Raw genomic sequence first — 26,472 nt, forward strand, 5'->3', positions numbered from 1 at the left:
TCCCATCCACACACTACTCCTTTCCCCTGCCGAGTGAGTCACGCCTACCCCGAAAGGGAAATGGCTTAATGGTATAATAATAATAATAATAATAATAATAGAATTGGGATATCTTGGGAACATCCTTGGCATATAAATTTGGGACATAATTGGGATATCCTGATGATATTCTGAGATATCCTTGGGACATTCCAGGGATATCGAAATTTCCGCCTTGTAGGATATTATTTGCCATATCCCTAGGATCTCCTGGGATATTCCCGCGATATCCTGGGATATAAATGGGATATTCCGCCGATATCTCATGCTATGAAGGTTATAAGTAAAGGATAACCTCCGAATGATGGAGTACATATCACCAAGTACGTATAATTAACTAGTATTTAATAGCATATTTCAAAAGTACTGGTGATGTTTCCGTTAGGTAATTTTCATAAAGTCACTCATAACGTTACAGACAGCTACTTGAGGAAAAGATTTGCGTTAGCTGGGCGATCTGATTTCCCGTTAAATACCTTTTAATACTGTTGTAGATATTGTCCCGCAACTTTGGCGTCGGTGAAACCCCTTTTTCTGGAGATTGGTTGGAGGGATTGAATTGATGCATTACTATTGTGATTTCTTGAAGATTTCAAAGTATTCTTCCATCTGCGACTCCTTCATCCTTTTAAATTCAGAAATTTGTCGGTCCAAGCATATCTAAGTAATTATTCGCGTCTTTTTATTTATTGTTTCTAATGAAACGATCATCAAATATACTTTGAACTTAGGGGACGCCTGTACTTTCTTATTCATGTTTACTCTATGGCCTCTATGAGATTATATTGAAATAAATATCATTGGGGATTCGAGTTTTTGATTGGCTTGAGCACCATTATTGAAATTTTTTAAAACTTTTCTTTTAATGATGCACCCGCTTTTCTGCTATTAAAAAAAATTATATTAGTGCTTATATTTTCTCAAATTGCTAGCTAATTCAACTATTTTTTTGCTTTGTCTTTAAACATATTTTCAATAGATTTTAAGGGATTTAATAGGATTTCAAAGCTCTTAGAGTATTTAAAAAGATTTCATGGGATTTCAGAGAATGTAAGAGATTAAAGGGATTTTAAGAGATTTTAATTAATAATATAATTTCGTCTTGGGCACGCTTCAACATTTTTCATGAAAATTCGAGAACCAGTTAATATTTCATTGTGTCCTTGTTCTCATTTTTGAAGGCGAGATTTATCACTTTAATTTAGCAAAGTTTAAATTTTTTCCATTCATTTCCGTGAAGCGTGCAGATTGCAGAAGCAAGTCGAACTTTCGCACGCTATCTCGGCTTCTATTTACCAAAAGTATTTCATGTAATGTTTTTAATACAATTTTTTTTTCTTGGATTGCCAATTTTTTCTTTTACGCTATTTTGAAATTTTCAAATGAGTCCACGCCTGGAAATCGAGTTTTATACTAATTTAGGAGGGATCACTGGCTAATCGGTACAAAAACGATTGTATGGCCCTACGCCATTAATCTCGATGAGAGGCAATGTTTTTGCCCTCACAGAAAAAAACTATAGGAATTCACGGATTCACTTTTGTTTCAGCTCATTTTCTTACATGCCCATTTTAAACTTAATTTATGTTCTCTCTCTTATTCAATATCAAAGCTGAATAAAAAAATGAATTGCTTTTACTATTTCTATATTGCTCAATGTGAACCAATTATGGTTCAATTTTATTTCAGTACATTTTGACGCTGTTTCTTTGTTCAAAATGAAACTTCATTTTTTATATGCGGTGGTACCAATTTTATTCATGTTCATTTTTTCTCTATCCTTTCCTTTCTAAGCGGTTTACGTTGATAATATGTCTGCTTGAATAATAATAATCTAGATCCTTGCACACTTCTTGAATTTTGACGTTGAATTTTTGACTCCATTAAACGTACATTTCGAAGCGATGCTTGGATCAATGCCAATTTCTCTTGGAACAATCTACACAAAGGATCGCTTATAGTTACTTTTGTTTAGTGTTTTTACTTTTCGTCGACCAGCTACGCAGTGTTCACAGAAATTAAACTAAGAACCGATTCAGAGCTTATGAATAGTTATTTGGAAGATATATGTACGTGTATAAATGATTATTGATACCAATATTACGACACATTATCCACAACAGTCATTGAGAAAATTGGATGTTAACCAGTAAAGTCTTGAAGTTTAGGGATAAATTATTTTATTATTTTACATTCAAAAATACGATAGCTAACTCGCATTTTAAATAATTATTTGCAGAAACAGTTTGAGCTGGAAAATCGGCCCACAAACAGTTCATTATATTATAAAAATTTTGAGAATCTTTAAGCAACCCAATCTATGAAGTTCAATGGCCCAAATCGCTTAAAATAACACCGGCTGGCCGGCCCATCTGGATTTTTTCAGATTTCCATATGTTCATTCGCCGCTGGCCCTGATTATTTAAAATCACATTTTTTTGCATATTATTGAATAGGATGTTACCTAGAGGACAATAATTGAAATATTATAATATAGTTTTGAAAATGTGACAAAAGTAATAACTTTTTTTTAAATTCATTAATATTATTTGACTGATCTTGCTAATAGTACTCTCGCAACATTCTCTTGCAAAATTTTTGTTTAATTCACTCATTTCAATATTTAAGGTGAATCTTGTTACGGTAATTTTCTCAAGCAGCTTTAAATCTGCCATGTACTCTAATGACCATTTCAAGCACGGTCATATTGGATCGATTTCCCGCTTTTTGAATGAGACCGACTTTTTTTAGGATAAGTTGCCATATTTCACGCGATTTTTTAAATTCCTAAATTTTTGAAAGATTCAAAGAAATCATGCGCAAGGTTACTACATTCATTTTGCTATTTCAGTTCTACATATTGTCAGACTTTTGCGGCATATCAGTTAATAAAAAAAATAATAACAACTAAAAGTCTTTCTAAAACCAATCGGCGGCAATCTAGAATTCCAATGACAGGTACGCCATTGAGAAGCCTTCCAAACCTATTCAACACAAGTGAATGGATTTTTGTTTCCCGGGAAGTATAATATTGATAAAAAAAACTATTCCAATGTAGTAGACAAATTTTTGTCGCTAATTTTCAATTTAATTTAATTTTAATAAGCATTGCAATAAAAAAATCTGTATAGCTTATTTTTCAGTGACGTATGTATAATTAAATTTATTACTTTTATTTTTTATATTTAATTTAATTTAATTTGTTTATTTTTCATACAATCTATGTGAAAAATATCTTTCAACCCAATTGTTTGTAGCAGAGAAATAATGTTAAGTAATGGATTTTTCGTTAATCATGAGGAATTATGTCTAATGAAATTGAATTTTTGTAAATTTGAAATCCTACAGTAGTATCAAATATAAATGTTAAAAACCTTGATCAGTTGTCAATTACTGTATAGTAATCGCAAATATACTTTAAATAAATTTTGCTTTTTTTATCGACGAAAAAGTGATGACAATTTTTATTTATTTTTTTTTATTGCAGTAATAAGAATACCAATTGTAAAATTTAAGAACTTGAACAAAAGTGGGGAAGATTGACACAAACTGGAATTATGATAAAATGAAACAGTCTGTCATCTTTTATAATTAAGCCGAGAATTGACGATGTAGAAGAGGAAGTGAAGTAAAAACGACTAATTTTATCATACATATCCAGGCGTCTCAAGTGGACCCGGGAATCATGAAAACCCAGAAATTTTATTTAGGATCGGGATTTTTTTTTCCTTTTTATCTAAAATCTACTTTTTTCTGCTTTATTTTTTTATTGATTAGCCGAGAATTAGCAGGAAAAAGAAAAATCTGATTTTCTCACGTATGATACTATGGGGTGTCACGTATTTTCTGAATGACCCTATCCAAGTTAATTGATCTTTGATTATACGTGTGCATCTTAAGTTATTTTACTATGTTAATAATATGAGTTCACATTTGTTCTCTTAAATAGAATGAAAGCTTCATTTTATATAAAAGGATTATTCGTTTTATATATTTAAGGATAATATATTTCCTTCAGCAAAAAAATACTTAAACTCTTTCAACATTTTTGTTTCAACGTTAAACATGTTGCATCATGCAAGTAAAAATGCTCACAATAATAATGGAATAAGCTGATCCGATTCTATAAAACTTACCTTTAAAAATTATCCCAAGAACATTGAAACATGTTTATTATATTAGTTTCCTTTAAATTTTAAGATAACATTGACACTGGCACTGTTTTTGCAATATTTTCGTAAGCAATTGGTAAAATGACTTCATTCTGGCTCATTTTATCGAGAATATCATCATAAACGACCGATAAACAGTGAATGTCATACTCATGATAGTTAATGTACTTTCGATTATTATATTCATTAGTTTAGAATGTGATAGAGGATCAGTTTAGCATGTTTAAATAAATAATTGCTAAGTTATAAAAAGATATCTTTATAAGTTAGCCTGGAACAATGTCGTAAAAAAACCGCGAATTTCAAATTTCCTAATCACCGCAGACAACGTGAATTGCGAAATACACCATTTTTATTGTTTTTAATTGTAAATCTTTTATAATTTTTTCGATGTTTTTTAAAATAAACTTTATGTTGTATTTTCCAAATTAGGACATAGAGACTAGTGATATTTTTTAATAATCTTCTAAGATTATGTAGTGAAAATGAATCTCATTATATAAAAATAAATCTAATTATACAATTTAAAATGTCTTAATTATTTTCGTATAGATTTACTTAAAATGACAATTGTTATTTTGTATTAAAATATATTTGCTTAATTATTTTTGGTATGCTAATTGTTAAACAATTCTCAGATATAATGTTTAATTAATTTGGTATCAACAAACAATTATTGTTCAATTATTGAACAGTGATTATACAAAACAGTATACAATTTATTTATTTTAATACTAAATTAATTTTTCATTAGGGGTCGGTCATTCACAAAATACGTGACACGTTCAGGGATAAGTTCTTTAATATTTATCCGTCTTTTTATACATATCCATATGTGCCGTGATCTATACTCTATATAGTCTATAGCGTTCGTTTCTTTTGTCGTTCTCAAAAGTTCGATTCTTGGTCAACCAAACAGTACTATTCATTGTCACTTGACACCGTAAATTACAAAAATATAATTTTCTTTAAATATATAAACATATCGCAATACATAAAATGACGTGTAAGAAAACATACGTAAAATGTGTTTTATTCTTGCGAATATTAGTAGGCACGCTGATTCATTTCATCTCACATGTCAAAGTAAAAAAGTTTGTGTATCAGTTTAAAAATTGGAGAATTATTACTGTATATCTTCTAGTATTTATTTTTATTTTTCTACTTTTATTTTTCTACTTTTCTTTCTTTTCTAAAATATATTTATTTTTATTATTTTTTTACAAATATTTCGAGTCGCCCGTGTAGAACACGCCCCTGGTTGAAGCCGGTGGTTACAGACAGTGCGGGGGGAGTCGACCCACGATGGAACGATGGTCATGGAAGTGAGGCCTAACGCTCGGGCTCGATTCGAAGCCAGTTGCGCTCCTGCCTTCCTGCGTGGTTGCGTCCTGTCGCGTCTGTTTCATGCAGTTGGACCTATACGTTCTTATAGTGCATTTTATTCGCGTGATCTCTCTCTCATGCCAACGGGTTTCGCGCCCACGATCAAACACTTTCTATTCTGACCTCGGTTTGCCTCGCAAATAAATCCCTGTGGGCGTTATTACTTACTTCCACACTAAAGTTGACTTTCAGAGTCCATCTGTGTCCGAAAACCCGAAAAAAAATCAAAGTCTCTTCATGAACTGTTAAAAATTCAGGGAAATATTGTCAATCGCGCTATCATCAAAGCCGGTGAGGATGACAGCTGTTCGGGATTTAAATCCGCACAGTAACACACTATCACGTGTTTCAAATCCGCGAGCGAAAGTTGATCGGTGCCGGGACGCGAGATAACTGTTGTTTGAATTTTGATAAGTGTTTTCGCGTGGAACCTGAAAGTTTGTTAAAAACAGAATTCTGTTTTGTGTAAGGAAGTGTGAAAACCGGAAGGAGGCGGCAACAGCTGTCCTTTTTTCGAGGAAAAGGAGAAAAAGAACAGACGGAAGTGACACTTGTAACATTTGTAAGGAAGAACTGAAGTTTTGATCTTTGCGGCGCCTAGACGTGCGACCGAAGCTCGAATTTAACTTCTAAGTGGCCTTTGAAATTTGAGAATAATCAAGTCTTGTTTCTAAGTTTACTTAAGTATTCGCGCCGTCCGTGACGCAAGACGCAGGAATTAGAAGACAGGCGAAGAAATAGAAGAAAAAGAAGTTGAAGAATTAGGGTTGAGAGAAGAGAGTTTATTTACGTTTCCAGCGGTTTGCAAGCTCAGACTTAACGTCGTCGGATTCAAACCATCGAAACGGAACTCGCATCCAGATCTCGAGGATTTGGAATAAAATAAAATAATTTGTTCAAGAGTAGCAATCTTTTAATTGCCCTTGTGTTTAGTGCATCGTTAAGAGAGAACTGTCAGTTGGTTTTAGTTGTGAATGTTCGAGAATCAGTGAGGGAGATTTAAATTTGAATATTGCAGACCTTTGAAAGGCAAGTGGAAGAGGGAATTAGGAGAAGATCCGAGTGCAACACAAAGCGATCATGATGGGTGTATTGAGGTGGAGGCAAGACTTGAGGTCGGAAGCTGGTCAACAGAGACCTAACTCCGAAAGGTCCACACACTCTCACACACTGCCGAAACTCGTCGCACAGGTAAGAACGCCTTGCGCCAGGTGTGGGTGTAAAAACTTTAGGTTTGGGGGTTTCACTTTCAACCTTAAAAATGATGGTGAAATTCCGTTAGAACTGATTCTATAGGAATAGAATATAGATAGACCGGTTTTCCGCTTGAAAAAAATGAGGGCGAAAGAATAGTTAAAAGATTTCTAGCAGATTCGAAATTATAAGATTAAACGCTTTCGAAGCCAATTCCAACTTGTGCTTGCATTAGTAAGAAAAAAAGTTTTTACTTTGTTAGAAAGAAATCCATTTCGCAAAAGCATACGTCATTTTAACTTTACCCTTGGTGAAAATAATATACGACGAAGATAAATCTTCGAGAAAAGGTAAACAGGGGGAAATCTTGTTAGATTTAATGTAATACTGATAAAGCTAGTCAAAGTGGACTTCGCAATATTGGGGATATTCATTTGTATCTGTCAAATTAGCAATATTTAAGTAATGATAAGAAAGATTGATTTTTTAGAATCAGAAACAACATTGGTATACATATGTAAGTTGTTGAACAGATTTTCTTTAGTCACTTGTATAAAATATTGTGAATCTAGAAAGCTTTATTTTTAGAAATGATTTCACATCCGCAAGACTAGTCAATAAAATAAAGGCTGAAATATGTTTTATAATTTTTTAATTGACATGCAGAGTCGAAGACTGTTTATGTGCTGCAACGTTTTCCTTCTCTGTCATGATTGTGAGTTAAATGTGTGCTGATAACTGCTTTTAGCTATACGGTGGTTATTTGCCGTGTATTATATATATTGTATATGTTAAAAAAATTTAAAGCATGTAACATAATCAAGTAATATGCATATTTCATGGTTGATCAAGACATATTTCAGATCATAATTACTCTAATCGAATATGATTGTTCTTCTACGATTCATCAAATAGTGTAATGTTACGTGATTGTTTATCTAACGAAGGTGCTATTACAGAATGAATTATATGCATATAATTACTTCGTCCTTTATAAACCCTATAAATATGCCTTAAGCTGTTATTCTAAAAGATTACAAAGTATAGAAGTAGTTGAATTTATTGCTCAATATGGTATTAATATGACCTTAACAAGCATTATAGCATTGTTAAATGAAAATAATAATAATAATAATACAAATATAAACAAGCAATTAAATAGTTTAAAGAATTCTCAGTCTATCTAGACTTGTTAACAGCAAGAAATACCGTGAGATTATTACTTTAATCAGGAAGACTTACAGTCTTCACACTCTTTCCCCTTTTTAACAGAATGTCCCTTTTTCCCCTGTTCTCAAGAAACTTCTCCTTTTCTTGTTTTTTCGTTTAAATACGAACTGGATCAATAGAACCCAAGCAGAAATTTTAATCAATTTTTAGATTGATTTCAATCAAAATTTGATTATTTCATTAAAGAATCAAGAATTTTGTTGATGTGTAATACTTTTTGATAGAAGATTTAACTGTTTACGTTGATAATTTGTCTTTTTTTACATAGGAAATTAGTCCTTGTGGATTGAAAATTCCGCTTTTCGGGATTAAAAGTAAAATGTCTTCTAAGACATTCGAACTTTCATCTTAGAAACTCAACTCTTATATGACAAATTCATCCTTTTTGGTGGAAAATTCTTCTTTTCAGGTTAAAAATTCCGCTATTTTGTGGTCGTTTATCTTAAAAATTGTCACAATTAGTTCAAATTTTCTTCATTATTGATGTACCTGAAGTTCCGAACGTTCAAATGAATGAAATTTTTTACTGATAACTATGTAAACTATAAAAAGGGCTCAAATGTTTTTTTAATTTATATTAGAATTCAATTATTATTAAAACAGAATTATAATGCATATTTTAAATTATAGTTGGAACAATATTGATATATAAAATAAAAACGGGGGAAAATATTTCGTTCATTTGAACGTTCAGAACTTCAGCTACATTCATTATTGGTTGAAAAGTAATAATCTGTTTTGATTGCAAATTCAACTATTTTGTTGAAAAATCGTTTTTCTTTGTCAAATTCAACTGATTATTATTTAAAATTAATTTTTTGTTGTTGAAATATCAAATATTAAATGTTTTCTCGAGAATTCACATTTTAAACTACTTGGTTGAAACTATTTTGTTCTAGGCTATTTTGTTCAAGTCTAATTTTTCTGATAGAAAATTAATACATATTTTTGTTATATTTATCAATTTTGTTGGAAATGCAATACTTTATTTAAAATATTAGGAGTATAAAATCTGTCATATTGAATTAGTTATTGTTCGTATATTAATGTTATTAAAAAAAATGGATTGACCTATTTTCGTGAAAAATCACCCTATCCACTAATTTGAGAGCATTGCGAACTTTGAAGTCTGAACTTATCGACAAAATACGTTTTTTTTTCTTGAATGCCACCTCCCCCCCCCCCCTCAAATAGGTGTCAATGGTCCCATAATCACATAAATTTTTTCTCTAAATATCTGAATTAGTTACATTTGACTTTTAATTAATAAAAGTTTAATAATATTGTTAGTCGAATTATTACTCAACTTCGTGCTTCACTAATTAGTTAAAATTAACTAATTGCTATTCAAATGAAAAAGGTGCAGTTAGTGAGATTTGATTAACAATTAGTTTATTGATAACTATTTGAATCAGTGCCAGAATTTTATTTTTCCATATATTTTGAATATATATTAAACGGTTTCATTTTTATGGCGTCAATTTGATATATGAATTTAATAAATTTGAAAATATTTGGAAAAAATACCTTTGGCGGCCTTAAATTAAAAATAATATTGGATTGTGAAATATTAAAATTTCAGATTAGTCACAGTTTAACTTTTTTGATCATTATTAAAATGTTTTGATAGGTTTCGAGTACTAAAAATATGATATGCGAGACGGTTCGTATGACATTGAATAAATAGCTTTAATTCAATTTACTTTTTATAGAAATAGTCGAGAATTAAAAATATTGCATGGGGGGTCCACAAACTGACCATACGAAATATTTATAACAAAAAATGATGCTTGAAATATAGGTCACCCTGATTTATGAAAATATCTAATTTTGGTATAGAAACTACACACTGGCAAAGAATTAATGTATTTTACTGAAAATGAATGGCAGCTGTAATTGAAGTAAATTAAAGCTTAACGACTTGGCGAAGAAGAGGGTCAGAAAATTAATTAAGTTTGTATCTTAGGTGAAAGTAACCGGATACAAAGAGCGAAAAGGTAGAAATATAGATTTTTATAACATCACGCGAGACACCTTATCGTTGTAACCATATGACGAGTCGCTGTAAAGTATAAACGATGAATCACGAAAGAATCGATCGACAGGAGAGTTCGAAGTAGTCGATTTTCAGCTCTCTAATTCCATTGCTTACACTAGAGTTTACATTAACAGCATGCTCTATCGAATCGCTTCTTGTGGCTTTATAAAGAGTAATCAAACTCGTTTCAGACGTCTCTTATGTCGATTAAGCACCGAGTCGATTGAGCACGTGCGCGGGTAATTTCAAGAGGCCTTTAACTTTTAATTTAGAGAGTTAAAAGCTCTCTGAAATGCATCTGAGAGCCAAGAAGAAACCTTATTATATCTTTGCAAGTTATCTTTACTCGGCCAGAATTTCCAACTAAAATATATCTATATACGTATCGTCTGGAACTCTGGAAAGCCAGGCTATGTGAAAACGAGACTTTTCAGAAGACTCAAGACAGAATGAGAGAAGAACTTAACGGTCGTGGAGAAAATTGCGACGAACAAGATCACAAAAGTTAACAGTTAGATTGCAAAACCGCTTTCGCCAGAAACAAGAACGTCTATTGTTTTTTCTGGCTTTTTCTCCATGTGCCATCTCAGTCTGTGCTCCCTTTCTTCTTGTCCATTGCCAGATTCCCAAGCAACAAACTAGATAAATAACGGTTTTGTTTGGAAAAAATCGACCGTGTGAAACTGCGGAATAAGGCTGGGGTTAAGACCAATTTTCCACTGGCTACGTTTCTTTCTTACGCTCTTTCAAACAAATTGAATCAGGCAAAACGTACAATTTTCAGAATCTGGCTGAATTCTCCTAGTTTTTTTTTCCATGAGCCCATTCTAAAGGAAATTCACTCTCAGAAAAGTATATCGCGGAACCATGAGTGATGATCACAATCAAGTGATTAAAAGGACGTAATACTTTCGCTGCGGAGACGATAAAAGTCAAAATTTTTTTAATCGGGAAAAAGGAGAGTTTCCTGCAACTCGTAAAACGTTAAAGTACTGTTCCAAATGAGACGGTATGTATATGTACTTTAAGTGCTGTGCAAATATCGATTTCACAAAATATTTCGTACTTTCTGAAGAACAGTCTTTAAGACTTTTAGAGTTATGAATTCTTTCACGAGAACCTCATCAGATAGACCTGATAATTTCTACCGCTCATATAATAAAAGTAACGATCGCGTCGACGCCACGAGAATGTAATATCGACTTTATGTATATCGCAACTATACACTATCAGACCAATTGGTACGATATCTCACTGCATGTGGTATAATCCAGGACTTGTTATGCTGGTGGAGAAATGTCCGTATACAGGCTGGAATTTTTTCTCTTCTTGGTAGATTGTAGCGAATGTGAGTCAGACTCGGTGAAATTATCGAGGGAATTAGAATGTGAAATAATTTAGTCACGGAGAGATTTATTCCAGCACTGATTTAATTAAAAAACATTATTGAGTCACTTTAAATGTTCGAAGTGAAATTTAAAACCCTAAGTTCCTAAGTAACTAAGTTCTAGATTTCTTACATATTGGACGTTGATGATGCAGAATTTCCTAAGCCTTCTTCATTTTCATAGCTTATTTTCCAACATTGCGGACCTTACTTTCAGTATTGTTATTTTTTTGTAATTGTTCAATTTTAAAGGTTAAATCTGAAATTATTCAACTTTAAATGTTTTCAATTTAAAATTGCTTAAATGAAATGCTATACCAAATATTTAAAGGATTTTCTTGTGAAACTGTATAATTTTCAACCTATAATTAATTGGTTGTGAAAACTTTCAGTAAAAAGTTTTTCACTCTTGAACGTGCCTAATTGAAAATGCTTATTTTCAAAAGCTTTTAATTTAAAAGCATAAACGATTGAATATTTTTTGTTTAAACTCGGTCGATGATTAAAGATTTTATTTCGAAATTTTGAACGTCTTAAATGACCCGCCAAACATATTTTAATTGTAAACACTGAAATAATTAAATTATACGTTTTCAATTTTTTAAATAATTAAATTGGAAACTTTTGTTATTAAAAAATATTCAATAAAAGTCTCATATAAATGGATTTGTTCGATAAAATTCAACAAATTAAAACAAAGTACAATAATCTGGAAATTGTAATTTTTTGCACAAATTTGTAATTAGGCTTATACAATTTAGCGTAAGTGTCCAAATTTCAGACTAAAATGTTACTTTCAAGTAGATTTTATGATTATTTTTTTTACATATTTTAACAAATTGATAAAGAACCTCTCCAATTGTTTTAGCTAAAATGATTTAAAGTTGGACAAAATTATGCAACCGAAACTACTATGCAAACTTCAAGTTTTTGCATATGAATACGGATACTCATCTCATAAAATATTTTCCAAGTAATTAAAATTTTCATATTGTTGTCGTTTATATTAATGTATTGCATTTTACTTAAAATGAAATTGAAATAAAATTTTCTAACTTTGGAGGGGATTCATAAATTAAAAATGGTTCATTTTCAAGCGCTGTTACTTTAAAATTGCATTTGCAATGCTTAATTAAGATACTATTGAATCGAGAGTGTTTTTAATTTAAAACTGTTTTCTAATATCGTTTTCAATATTTGCAATCTAAAATTAACCCTTCTCCAAACGTTTTCAATTTAAAAATTCACATTTTTGAATTTATGTAAAATTGTTAAATTTATAACATTTCACTATTGTATAAAATTTTCCTAATTTTCAATAATTGAAGGTTAAATTTAAAATGAGTAATGCTTAGGGGAAACTATGCTAGAGTAGGTCACAACAAATTTCTAAATCTTTTATATCATTCATAGTAAATGTTTGATTATTGACTTAGTTTAAGGCTTAGACGCTTAGGCTTAGGGGAAACTATATGCTTGAGTAGGTCAACAAATTTATAACCCTTTTCAATTATTTATAGTAAATTATTGAGAATCTTAATTTACGCTGTGGGAAGACTGAACTATTTATCTTCAAAAAGGTTGATAAAATCCATTAATTATGTATTTTTAGTGTTTTTAAGGAACAATTTCTAAGGTACGTCTGCTAATAAACTCGTCACGATTTCCGAATACGTCATCGCGCCTGGCAGGAGAAAAATATATGTAAAAGCACACTCATTTATGCATAATTGTAAAATGGAGTGTAAGATATCACATTTATTTCCAAATGAAAGTGTTATAACCGATTCGGTTCATGGTACAATTTCATACTTGAAATATTCTCATTTTTAGAAAAAAAATCTTATTTCGAACGCATAAAAAAGAGCTGTAACAAAAATGATCCCACTTTTTTATGTGTTCATAATAATGCTAAAAACCAGTTTTTCTTATCTCTCATACATTTATTCCTTTTCATATCTTGATAAAATTTCTTCCAGTTCTGTTAAATATTGTGGTCAAAATTTTAATAAAAAATTTTTTCGCATATTCCAATAGATTCAAATAAACCTACTCTTAAAAGTGACCCGCGCTTACATAGTTTTCCCTATACATGTGGAAATATGGAAAAAGTGTTTTAAATTGTTTGTTGTCATAATTCTTGATCACAATTCCTAAAAATGTGCGTTAGTAGACAGCGTCAATTTTCTGTACTGTGAGGTCTATTTTTTTAATTTACTTGACTAATTTATTAGATAGAAAAGTGATATATTGACAAAAGAGTTTGGACAATTTAAGAGATATAAGGTTTTCTATAAGTAAGTTTAAATTCTCTGCCTTCCTTGAAATTTAAGAATCAATTATAAAAAAAAAAAAATAAAACAAATTGAGTGAAGTGAAAAATCACTCGTAATATGTAGAATTGTAGAGGATTGAGTAAATTAGATCAAGGTTGTTGGGCGTTGGACGCTTCTATCTATTAGCAGTGGGGTCTATTTATCTCAAGTCCAAGCGACATAATAAAACAGATTACCAGCTGTTCCAATTTTCTCCACTCCCTAAAGTCGAACGTCAACGACTGAATCTGAATGAAATGACTGAATGATTAACAGAGAGACCTGTGCCAGTGAGTGTACTTTCGCGTGGGACCTCACGTGCCAGAAAACAACGAAACGGATGTTCGACAAGTCGGTTACCGATCGATTTCGCCGACGCGACATTGCACTCGTTCGTCAGTTTTGATCGTTAACCGGAAACTCTCGCCATCGTCATCGCCCGACAGCTGCACTTTAAAAAGCCTGCACCTGGCATACTATTTAGGCTTCAGGTTTAGTTTGGTTTTGGGTCGAGTCGTGTCCAGCTAACCATCAGTTTTTCATTGCTAGGGCCGTTGGGCACCGTTCCGAAATTCGAAGAAAAGTACTTTGCGCACCTTTGATACGCCCATTCAAGTTTTATCCATTCTATGGTTACGCTACCTAACATTTGGCCAATTCTACTTAACAAGAAACAATTTTGGTAAGGGTTTGCAATGTTTAATTTTTGAAGGATTGGGTGCTTTAAAATATTAGAGTTTAGATCGTTCTGAAGTTAAATGAAGTTTTCAAGGATGGGGACCTTGAAAGTTCAAGATATCAAAGTTAGTTTACAAAACTTTGATAAGGAAGCAGCTAAATCATTTGAAACAAATTTGATAAATTGACACTTTCAAAAAAGTGTTGAACTGATTCCAAAATTTAAAACGTTCCAAAAAAGTTTAAAAAAAATTGTTATGACGCTCAAATTATTGGAGAATGATAACAAGGAAACGTTGAAATTGCTATTGATGCTTTGAATATACCTGTAGAGAGTGTGACTTCACTGATATCATAATTGAATAGTAATTGCTGTTAATGCTCTCTTGAGACAATACATGATTTGAGTCTCGAGTTAACGCAATGGTTCTTTACAATTCGAGGAAGTAACTATAAAAGTCACTCCAAGATCGAAAAAAATAACTAATTTTAGTTTTCGATCTTCAAAACGCATCAAGTTAACTTTAAATTAACTTTCAAGGTCAAAATATTAAAAGAATTAAGTTATGATTCAGTTTCAATTTCCAATTTTCAATTTATAATTCTTGTCCAGGGGCATGCACAATTTGCGTTAACATTTCGGATTTTATACTTTAGAGATTTTAGAGTTTAGACGGAAATTAGACTTTTGAGAACCGTTTTCAAAGGCAAAATTTTTCTTTTACTTTTACGTGACTTGTAGGAATAGGAAACAGCACGAAGGAATGTTATAAAAATTCATGCGGACGTGCCTACCTTCAGGGTCCTACGCTAGACCTGGTTGAAAGACGCTTTAATCCCCTAAATTACTTTATTGTACTCCAAGCTACTTTTGCCTTCAAACTGTTTGCTTTCTTTCAAAGATTTTCATATTTTAAAAGTTAAAATATTCTAAGTTGAGCTACCGCTACGCTACAGCCATCTCGGATATTTCAAGTGTAATATCTCGGCTATTTCAACGGTAAACCCCTAAACATGTTAATTGTACCATGTCCAGTATTTTATTAATTTATTGAAACTTCTGAAATTATTCAATTTAATATCAACGATATTTCAGATGATCATCTCGGGCTTTTGGAAGTAACATCTCGAATATTTTAAATGTTACATCACGTATATTTCAGTATCTTGGATTTTTGATTTAGCATCTATGATTCTATGAGATATTTCAATTGTAACATCTCGGATATTTCAGCCAGGGCTACCACATAGTCACTTTTTAAAGAAAAAGTCACAATAATAATTTTGTTGAAAAGAAAATGCCTCTTTATTTTCATCTTACTTTAGATTTTAGCTTAAAAAAAAAAACAAAATTTAATTAATTTAGATGTATTAAATCTATAGTAATATACGGTGCAAAAATTCTATTCAATATCAGACTTCAGTCTTCACACGTTTTCACCTATTCCTCTATTTAATGATTTTTTCTTTTTCTTGTATTTTCTAGAAATTTCCTCTGTTTCTTGTATTTTTGCTTAAATGAGAACTGGAAAATTTATTAGGAAAATTCAACTATTTTTTATAGCTAATTATTTTTTTCGAAGATGTTATATTTTGTTAGTAAAATGTAACATCTTATAATTAAATTCTTAACTGTTAACATGAATTTGACACTATCATTCAATATGAGTCTATTTGTTGACAACTCGGTGTATGAGACTGTTCCTTATGCTTATCCACAACGCATAGTATCATACACGGTGCTGTGGTGTCAGCAGATACTCATATTGAATGAAGACGTCGAATTAACACCAGTTAAAGCTAATTATTTTTATTTTATCGGGCGCTCGTCAGAAAAAATGGAGAGGGTCTGACTAGTTCTGTAAAACTGTTTTAGTCAGATTCTAGCTAGAAGTTCTGAGCAGGCCCTAACGAGAGTGCCCTTTTATCGCCCGATGATGAGTAGGGCCCCGTCTAGACCCGTCTAGGACAAAAAAGTTATTCAAAAAATAAATATTAATCGATTGCAAGTATTTTGACTTTAAATATTAATGGTCCTATTTAGAGTCAATACACATATATTACATTTTTAAACATTAAATTACTATACCTAAATCTATCGCCTAGCAGTCGGGAGTCTTAACCATTACGCTAAACCTTCGGGTTGATAGTCGATGAAAATGCCATACTCATAAGCCACAGATCAAAAAATGTTGAACTCTCTTTTTTTAATTAAATATTTATTATTATACGACATTCTGTACATATAAAGTATACGAACTGTTAGCAGGAATATCAATAAAATAATTTTTAAATAAATAATTGAAATCGATTGAAATTTTTCTTCCTGTAATATTTCGCTTTTTGCCCTTTTAGGCTACTTTGAAACTGTTTAGAATAACAAGAAATGTAATTTTTTTTGAACATTTACATTTTTTCATAACAACGGAATTTTTTCTTTAAAAAAAAGACAGGATAAGATAGATTTGCCACACCTATACGAGGCACGAAATTCTTCACTAGAACCTGATGAGGCACCCATCAGTTTTTTCTAGACTAGATATTCTGATAGAGGCCCCAAACAGTTTTTTCTAGGCTAGATATTATGGTAGGGACCCCATCGGAACCCAACTTCAAATAGGGAAAGTTGGGGAAATTTCTTCACGGGTTTTTGGTCGATAATTCGACTATTTTGTTGATAATTCCTCTTTTTGGGTAGAAAATTCATATTTCTTGCTAGAAAATGAAACTTCTTTAGTTTGTCGTTTATTCTTTTGATGAAAAGTTATCTCTTTTGGTAAAAAATTGATTTTTCTTAGTTGAAAAATTCAACTATTTAGCTGAAAATTTATTTTATTCTTTTTTATTAAAAACACAACTTTATAACTCACAATTCATAATCTGTTTTGGTTAAAAATTGGACTACTTTGTTGACGATTAATTCGTTTTACTGAAAATTAAACTATTTCATTTTTTATTGAAAATTTATATGTTTCAGCAGAAACTTCAATCTGTTTAGTTAAAAATTCGTCTATTTTGTTAAATTGTTGTTGAAGTTGTAAAATTTATTTTAGCAACTGTGAACTTGATGTTCACTCCGAAATTCAATGATAGAATTTCATATAATATTATACCTGCAATCGGTAATTTAAATGTTTAATGGAATCGAAATTTTGATGTAGATAATTGTTTCTATTTACATTATATATGCCTCTTTTTGTGCCTGGACCGCGGTCGCTTGTAGTCACTCTTTATAGCTTAAATTAGCAACTTTTGCCAATTACATTCGGCATCTCGGCGAGCATCTCGAATGTTTTAGTTATAACATGCCGTATATTTCAATTTAATATCTCAGATTTTTCAGTTGAACATATTGGGGTTATCAGTTGGACATATCTGATTTTCGATCTAACACTTCTAATATTATTGCTAATACTTAAATGTGCAAGTTTTAACAGTGACGGTTTTAATTGTTCAAGATTCTGAATGCCTCATATTTATACCCTTTAAATTTATAAACTCATCCAATTAAATTTGAAAACATTCAATTTTAAATGTCCATACACAAGATGTAATTAGCTTTCAGTCTGCATGCTATTCACGTGACTACAATTGCCGAATAATTAACGCAATTATCCTTGGCTCTTAATTCGTGTATAGTAATTGCAATTCTATGAACCCGTCATGACTCGAGTGAAGACACAGATCCGTGACCTTCTTTTTATGCGTATCACCAAAATCGGAAACAAGACCGTCACCGTCTAGCATATAGATAAATGTAAGACGAATACATCATACATCATTGCAGTACTAAAGACTAAACTAATGCCAACTACATACATATTCTAGAGGCCTATGAATGCGCGTCAATTTCATTCTCGGCACACCTTATAACGACACATACACGGTGTGTCGACTGTACATGGGTGCGTCCAACAATGCGCCACGTACTGAATAATTCATTCCCATGAGACTCCAATCCCCCAAACCTGAAACTTGACAGGGATTTTTACTTTTAGCCACTTTCTCATGCCTGCCTAAAAATTAAGATGCTGTGGAATCAGAGAGTCATCCAGAACAAAACTTCCATATAGATGATTGATGAAAATCCTTTGTCTCTCCACCTAACATCCTCATTTTTTTTTAGAAATGTGCATAGAAAATATGTGTACAGTTAAGAAATGCATAATTGGTTTTTATTTTAGTTCTGTCAACAGTGTCGACGGTTAAACGAAAAAAAAGAGGAAATAGAAAAAAAATCTGACGTAAGTTCGAGTTGAACCAGAAACGAGATTCTGTTCGAAGACAGTGATGTAATGGAACTTTTTTCAAACTCTTTATGTTATTTTTTCTGAAATAGTTATGTTTGAAAATGAATACAAATAATAAAATGCCTTTGAAAACTTATTTTCCCAACTAAATTGTCTCTTATTTTCCCGTTGGCAATAGAGCAGTAATAAAAGTCAGATACTAAAGTAAATAAAGACTAATTAGGACTGAAAGGGTAAAAAAGTGTGAAGAGTATCCGAGAAAGATGAGAGAGAAACGAAGAACCTATTAATAAAAGATGTGACAACTTCCAACTGTTGTACCATTAGCTGCGGTTCATTAGAAAGGGGAGACGATAATTTTTCTTACATAAAGGCACTCTAAAATAAAGGGAGAAACCGCTTCATGTACAAATTTATCTCAATAAGAACATAAATAATGAAAATATGTTGTTTTTTTAAGATGAGAATTTGCCTTGCACTGAAGTGTTTAATAACATTAACGCGGAAGAGATGATTATGGCTTTTCCGCGTTCACTTCTAGAGAAATTTCGCATTTTTATTTTCCGGATTCGCGCAATCGTCTCAACCCCGCGATTCGAGGGAAGCAAGAAATATTCCGAGGTAATTGCTGTGCTTCCTGCGCCAAGTCTAGGCACTCAACGTGTCTCTCTCCATTTCTTTCTCTCTTTTATTTCTATCTCGCTGTGTTTCTGTCTACATCTTGTGCGAAGCAACATGTCCTGGAATTTTGTTGATTGACATAATAACGGCTATAAAAATGAAAGAAAAAAGTTTTAGAATAATTTGAGGCCAATGCACCAAACTTTAATAATTATAAATCTTTTGGTAGAAATTTCATAGTTTTTGATTGAAATATCAATTATTACGTTTTATGTTGAGAATTCATCTCCTTGGTATAAAAGTAAACTTACACCAAACTCTCGCTTTCAGTCACCCCGTTCTTGGCCTTCCTGGAACTGCTGGCTCACGTAGTTTCTCAGGGGAATAGAGCGAGAGCGGTTGCGACATTGTGTGTGTGTGTGTGTATGGCCTTCGACTGATTTCGGGTGATTATAAACGTAAACAGAGAGTGCGGTACTCTCTGTTTACGTTTATAATCACCCGAAATCAGTCGAAGGCCATTTGAAGGCAACCCCTGACAGTTGACTAAAAGCGAGAGTTTGGTATATTTTGTACGAAACACAACTGTTTTCGGTTGATTTTGACTTTTTTATATTAAAAATTCGACCAAGCAGGTGAAAATTAACCTTTGTAGGCTGACAATTCAACTATTTGTTTAAAAATTCAACTACTCGTTAAATGTTCGTCTCTTTTACTTTAAAATTCAACTATTTTGTTGAAAATGGTAATGTTTTTGGTTGAACTTTATTCTCTTTTGATTGAAAATTTGACTTATTGGTTGAAAATTCATCTTTGTAGGTAAAAAATTCAAGTATTTGGTTAAAGATTAACCTATATTTTTGAAAATTAAAGTATCTTGTAAAAAATGTATCTTTTCGGTTTTTAAATTTTAATCTCAAATTGTATGCTTTTATTAAATACGATATATTTTGGATGTTACCGTTTTTCACACAAATATTTTTACGCCTGATATCTCAAGACACCAAGCATGATAAAGATGCGGAAGGTAATTGCTCTTTTTTTCTTGCCTTACCACGGTCTTACGTTTACATCATCTCTTACATCGCGACGCTTGCGCGAGAGCGCATCCATAAACAAACACACCCACACCCATGGCAAGATGCATACGCAACGCGCTCAAGTTGAATAACACATTCATATCTGCAAATAGCAATATTGCATGGTGCACACAACTTCATACAGGACATTCGGCTTGGTTCTTCGTAAAAGTGCAGATTGAGTTGCAGGGGTTTGAGGAACGAGTCTGCATTGCACGCCGATTACACTGCACCCATACGTAGAGTTTTGTGTTTGCTTAGGGTCGAGGGATAATACAGAAACTCCCCGGTTTTTCAGGGGTTAAAAAGAGTCTCACCCTCCCAATTTTCCTCTCTTTTTCCCTTATCCTTTCCCTCGGCGTTCGGTGTTATGCGTTATTAATACACAAGCTACATGAAGTTCTTATCCTCGTCTCTCTCTCTCTCTCTCTTTTTTAGACTCTCACTCTCTCCTTTTCAGACACCGCGCCTCCCTTTTGTGAGTCATCTCGAAGTCGATTCAGCCCCTCTGGATTCGTCGACGCCGAGTCTCTTTTGCAGAAAAAATAAACGTTTATGTTCATTTATTAAGCCATGAAGCTGCAACGAATCGCGCCACGCATTCTAATGAAAAGGTGCCACTCTTGCAAGTAACAGGTCTAACCTTAACTAATGTTTTATAGTTTTTTAGACCTACTATTTTTTATTAACAATGTTAATAATGATTTGAGCGCTCATTCAAGCAACTATTGCTATTTCCTACCTAATGTAACAGCAGCCGGCCCAAAGGGAAATGGCTTAATTGTATATAATCTGAAATGATAAGCAAAGTGGCAATAACGAGAAATCTCATCAGTTTCCTATCAACCTAAGTCGGATTAAGAAAATCTCTTTCATGTCCATATAAGCTCGTGATCGTGGGAGGTGCCATTGTCTCTAACTTTCTAGTTTACTCAGGATTATGGTCGTCCTCTATGGTTCATGAAGGGCTGAGCAAGATGAAGCATTGCCTCGTGGTTTCCATCTCTGCAAGTTCATCATTCTGATGATTCGGTTTTATCTTGAAGTTAAGATCTATAGGAAATAGGAATATGAATAGTATTATGAGAATCATTACATAAACCTATACCTGCCTCATTCTAACCAATTATATAACCACTGCAAAATCCATACGTCGAGTTTCAATATTTACTCGAAGATTAAGGTCACCGGGACGTTCCAGACCCGTATTCGAGAACTTACTTTAGCTGCCACCATACCGATATTTAGTCACTGTGTTATCACGTTTTGCCGCAACAGATGCGAGAAACGAGTCACTTTAACTCTTTTATTATATTTCTCATGTTTATTTCTGCTGTTGGGGTAAACGCCAGGAATCAAGACAAAGTATTGCAAACATTACAAAATACAAATGCTACATTTGTCCTCTCAAAATCCCAATTCTTTGCTGTTACTACACCGATAAAAATAGATTTCTAAACTATATTGTCTTTTGCTTTTTTCGATGTTAAAAGTAAAAAATAGTACCGCCTATATGCGAGATGTTAAATTGATATATTCGAGATAGTAGATTGAAATATGCGAGATCTTAAACTGAACTTCCGAAGATGTTTCACGCGTTGTCCAAGCGCATTTGCAATTTGAGTTCACATTTCAAATATTTCAGTATTTCATTTTGAATATATCATTGTAATATATCAAATTCTTCAATTTAACATCTCGGACATTATCTGATATTATGGTTGGAAATCTAGAATTTTTCAATTTGACATCTCGGATATATTTCAATTTAACATCTCAGAAATTTTAGTTGCACATCTGAAATATTTCAAACGTAATATTTATTGTATGTTTCAGTTGAATATCTCACTCAAGTTTTCAGCCTTACTTCTGGACTTTTTCAGTTCAACATCCCCGCGATAAGTTTATCAAAAACATTTGGTCGTATCAAATCGGTGAAACACGTGACATCTAAAGTATTTTGAAAAGCAACATACTTTGTCCGGATAATGATTCCGTGACTTGAGCATGCATATAGCAGAGCCTGTGCGATTTGACATGAATTCGCTTAGTTGAACATCTCGAGATTTGAATTGAATGTGAAACATGTTGCTCCTTAATGCATAGAAGTTACGAATAAATTAATTTTATCCAAGTTGGGGTCGATTATCAAGGTGAGGGAAGATTGTTTATCTCAATCCTTATTCCTTATAGTAAGGAAAATCGTTGCCGGAATTAGAATGAAGAGGATATAGCTCTTGGAAACGAAAGGGAATTGTTACAAAAATTTTTGCTGTCGACATTCGTCTTTCAAATCGGTCAAATAAGTCCAAGGGTGGAATTGAAGATTGAGAAGATAGATGATGATAAACCCGAGCAATTTTCCCTCTTCTTTTTGTCACCGACAACAAATTTCGTAACACCTAGAAATGTAGTAGATGCTATTACAATAAATTATATACAAGATGTAATGTGGGTACATAGCTTCTTTTCATATTCTTGGAAAAGGGAGACCTATCAGACATCTCACATATATCCTTCGGTTTTATGTCTAGGGTCGTCCACCCTCTAGTGTTTCTGCTTCACTAGCAATATATGCCCCCGTATCTGAATCCTAGGGTTTCCCGTAGGGAACTTGTGTCAGTTTTAACAGGGAGTTAAAATTATTGCATCAGAAAAATTAAGCCTTAGCTACGTTTACTTTTCATGAACTGCTACAGAAAGATGATTCACTAATGTCTGTTGGGTAATGAAACATTTTCGTGGATGAAAAAAGGAATCGAAATCACAAAGTCTCGATTTTCTCTCATTCCCTTGACGCCCACCAGACGATGAGTCACATGTCTCTTACACAGTGCTTTCCCATTTCCAGGTTTTCAAGTCGCTCGCATGTCGTACTTCGTCTTCAGGTTCCCGTCTATAGCAATATCGAAAGAGATTATAGACAAATAGTGTCTTATCTTCATAGAATTGAAATGAAATCCGTATTTAATTCCCCAGTGAAGATATTTTATTCATTCGATCAAACAGTTTACAGCCATGGAATTTGCAAGTCTTATCTCTGATTTTAAAAGATTTTAAAGTTTAAACACTTAAAATACCATCAATGTAACATCTTATTCAAAACTTGATGTCTACCAAAACACATCAAACTTGGGTCATTCTGCATTTGGACAACGAAAAATGAATTTTGGACGTCTTCTGGGCTTGAAAGCACTCCGACTTCAGTTTTATTAATCTTTTTAATTATAAGACATGTTTTTGACTTAATGACTTTTCTATATCTCGATGGGGTAAATATATCTATAAGTAACCCCTTTTTCTCATCTTGACTCAACCACACTGAACTTGAAATAGCGAATTTAATTGAGCGTCTGGATCGCATTTTAAAGTGCCTTGTCTCCCGATAGTCCATACTGGGAATGAGTTTCAGACTTTCAGATTTCTTCAATTTTTTAAAATTGAATTACCCTATGTTGAGTGAACGCCGAAAGTGTTCACCGCGCCCTAGTTCAGTAATTTAAGTGTCTTTAAATTCCACGGATGGACAAAAAAAATCGAAATGTTGTAACTCGACGAAAGCCGTTTCTTACTTTGACGCTAAATATAAACCTATCTCGCATTTGGGGAAGCGGCCGTATACTCCCATAGAACGTACATGCAGTTAGTGAAGTTGGTGTGGTTGCTGAAAAAAAGGAGTAAAAAGTCGAAAACCGCTGATGCTTTATCGTAGGGTGAATCTATTTTTAGATTTGTTAGCGTGATGCCACGCGATCGGTAACGAGGTATAAGTGCCATTAATTTTTGGAAGAGTGAGTTTCATTTCGAAATGGGTTTGTCATGACAACGAATTTCAAGTGATAAATAACATTTCATTTCTATATAAAGTCGCGGCACTCATCTTGTACAAGCAGATTTTATGTTGCCTCCTCGTTAAATTGTCGTTAAGATTAAAGTGGCGTAACTGAATATTTAGGTCAAGAAAAAAGTAATTACTTAATTACTTTTTGCTTTAATCTATTTAGAAGTGGTCCACTTTTTCCAAAGATATATGAGAGCCAAAATTAGGATGCTCGTTAGAAAATTAAAATTGATCCGAAAGCTTCCGGAATATAGCAGTTAATTTCAAATATTATTTTTAGAGCTCAACCATGAAAATATAACTCATGTTTTCCTTGTTATCTCACAGCAATTTAATTTATCTTTGCATAAGTCCAGTAACTCATAACAAATTTGTGCATGCATATAGTCTCGAAATTACGTTTATGTTTGGTGATAAAAAACGGACGGTAACAATGACAATATATTTGATAATAGTCGCTTATGTCGAATGTTTAAAAAATAAAAATGTATTGAATAAGCTTGAAAACTAAACATTATTTCAAAATAAAATATATAAGATTTAATATAAAATCGCAGATAACATTTGTCTAATTATATTATCGTTTAACATTAAAAATGTTCGAATTCTCCTTACGTAAATGTTTTTAGATTGCACAATTATTTTTATTTTCAATGGTAAGCTTTCGCAAAACGAAATAAATTAAACAAATTCATTTTTTTTCGTATAAAATTTAATCTTTTTACATTCTCATCCTAATGAGAAGGTATTGTTTTCATAACTGTTTGGTTGAAAATTAAAAATTTGTTCTGATTGAGGATTCAACTATTTTGTTGAATATTCGTCCTTTCTGGTTAAGATATTAAATATATTCGTCAAAAACTCTTCTTTTTTTGACAATTTATCTTCTTGGTTAAAAGTTAAACTACTTTGTTAAAAACCAATTTCTTGGTTGAAGATTCATCCTTTTAATTGCAAATTCATCTCCTTATTTGAAATTTAAACTTTTTTCTTGAAAAATCGTATTTTTATTGTTGAAAATTAAAGGTTTGAACTAGAAATGAACTATTCCATTTTTGGCTGTTTGAAAATTTATCTCTTTTAGTATAAAATTCATCTATTTTGTTGAGGCTGGAATATTTTTACTTGAATGGTTAGGAATTTAAAGCTACCCATATTGAATTAAATATAGTACCTGGCCATTAATTTTTCTAAAAATAATTGATTGCTCTATTATTCCTCCTATTTTCGTGAAAAATCACCCTACTTATTATATTTTGAAATCACTATAGGCTGTGAAGTTAGCAGTATTAAAATTTAAATTATTTGTTATTTTGTGGGCTTCTATAGTTCATATTGTGAAGCATTGAAATATAAATATGGCAGTTATGTTTTAAATGTGTATTTGGCTTGTATTAAAATGAAATAGAATCAATGTTTCGTACCCGTGCAGAAAATTTGGTTGGGCGCCGGACGGGCCCCGATCGGGAAATATGTGGCTCTGATAGGGTAATGTGTCTAGCGCCAGACTGTAAATTAAATGCCCTACCCGACAGGGCCCAGATCTGGGCGTCCAAAATGGGATCCAAATATGGCCCCTTTAATTTTTTATTTCTATAATTAGTAAATTCTAAAGTTTTCAATATTCTACATTAGTGGACTGTTTTTATTCCTTGAATTTATGGTTAAGAGTTTCGATTTTGGAGAAAAATATTATGTTTTAAAAAACAATGTTAAAATTTAGAGCTATTACACACTCACACATTCATAAATAAATTTCAATTATAAATATTTTAAAATCTTTTTAATATTCCATTGGAATGTCTTTTGTTTGACTAACGCACATGGGGCACGTGGAATGAGATTTTAAAAGTGAGGGTATGTTCAAGAAAATAATAAAAGCATTTAATCTAATGTTACTAATCCGGAAATTCGTATATTTTGTATGAAGTAATGTTTTCAAGTAATATAAATGCATAGAAAGTTTACGTACAACTTTATGAATGGAAATTATTTTCGTGCAGTTTGAGAGAAACAAATGAAGTCGAACTTCCCTAATCTCAAAAGTCACTTAAAATATTCCAAAAACAAGTAAAAATTATTAGATCTTTTGTAAATACGTATTGTTGTTATAATTTTATGATTTTTATAATTTTGTCATACAATTTAAATTCTGCAATTTTTCATAGTTATTGTAAATTTTCTCGAAAACTATCAGCTATAGGGTATAAACGTAAATAACATAAAATGTGTCTTATTGAAA

General features: G+C 32.1%; 1 protein-coding gene across 5 annotated transcripts in view; it reads left to right on the top strand.

The window, feature by feature from the left end:
- Window positions 1-26,472, top strand: part of LOC117179317 (rap1 GTPase-activating protein 1-like) — a 367,846-nt gene that overhangs the window by 314,784 nt on the left and 26,590 nt on the right. Inside the window, exon 1 of one of the 5 annotated variants that reach the window (XM_033370981.1) lies at window positions 5,570-6,788. The exons of the other annotated variants lie outside the window; for them this stretch is intronic. Coding sequence (XP_033226872.1) covers window positions 6,678-6,788 — 111 coding nt within the window. The 5' untranslated portion in view covers window positions 5,570-6,677. Of the gene's footprint in view, window positions 1-5,569; window positions 6,789-26,472 lie in introns of those variants that run through there. 5 annotated transcript variants of the gene reach the window in all.

Source organism: Belonocnema kinseyi, chromosome 9 (genome assembly GCF_010883055.1).
Source record: "Belonocnema kinseyi isolate 2016_QV_RU_SX_M_011 chromosome 9, B_treatae_v1, whole genome shotgun sequence".
Lineage (NCBI taxonomy): Eukaryota > Metazoa > Arthropoda > Insecta > Hymenoptera > Cynipidae > Belonocnema > Belonocnema kinseyi.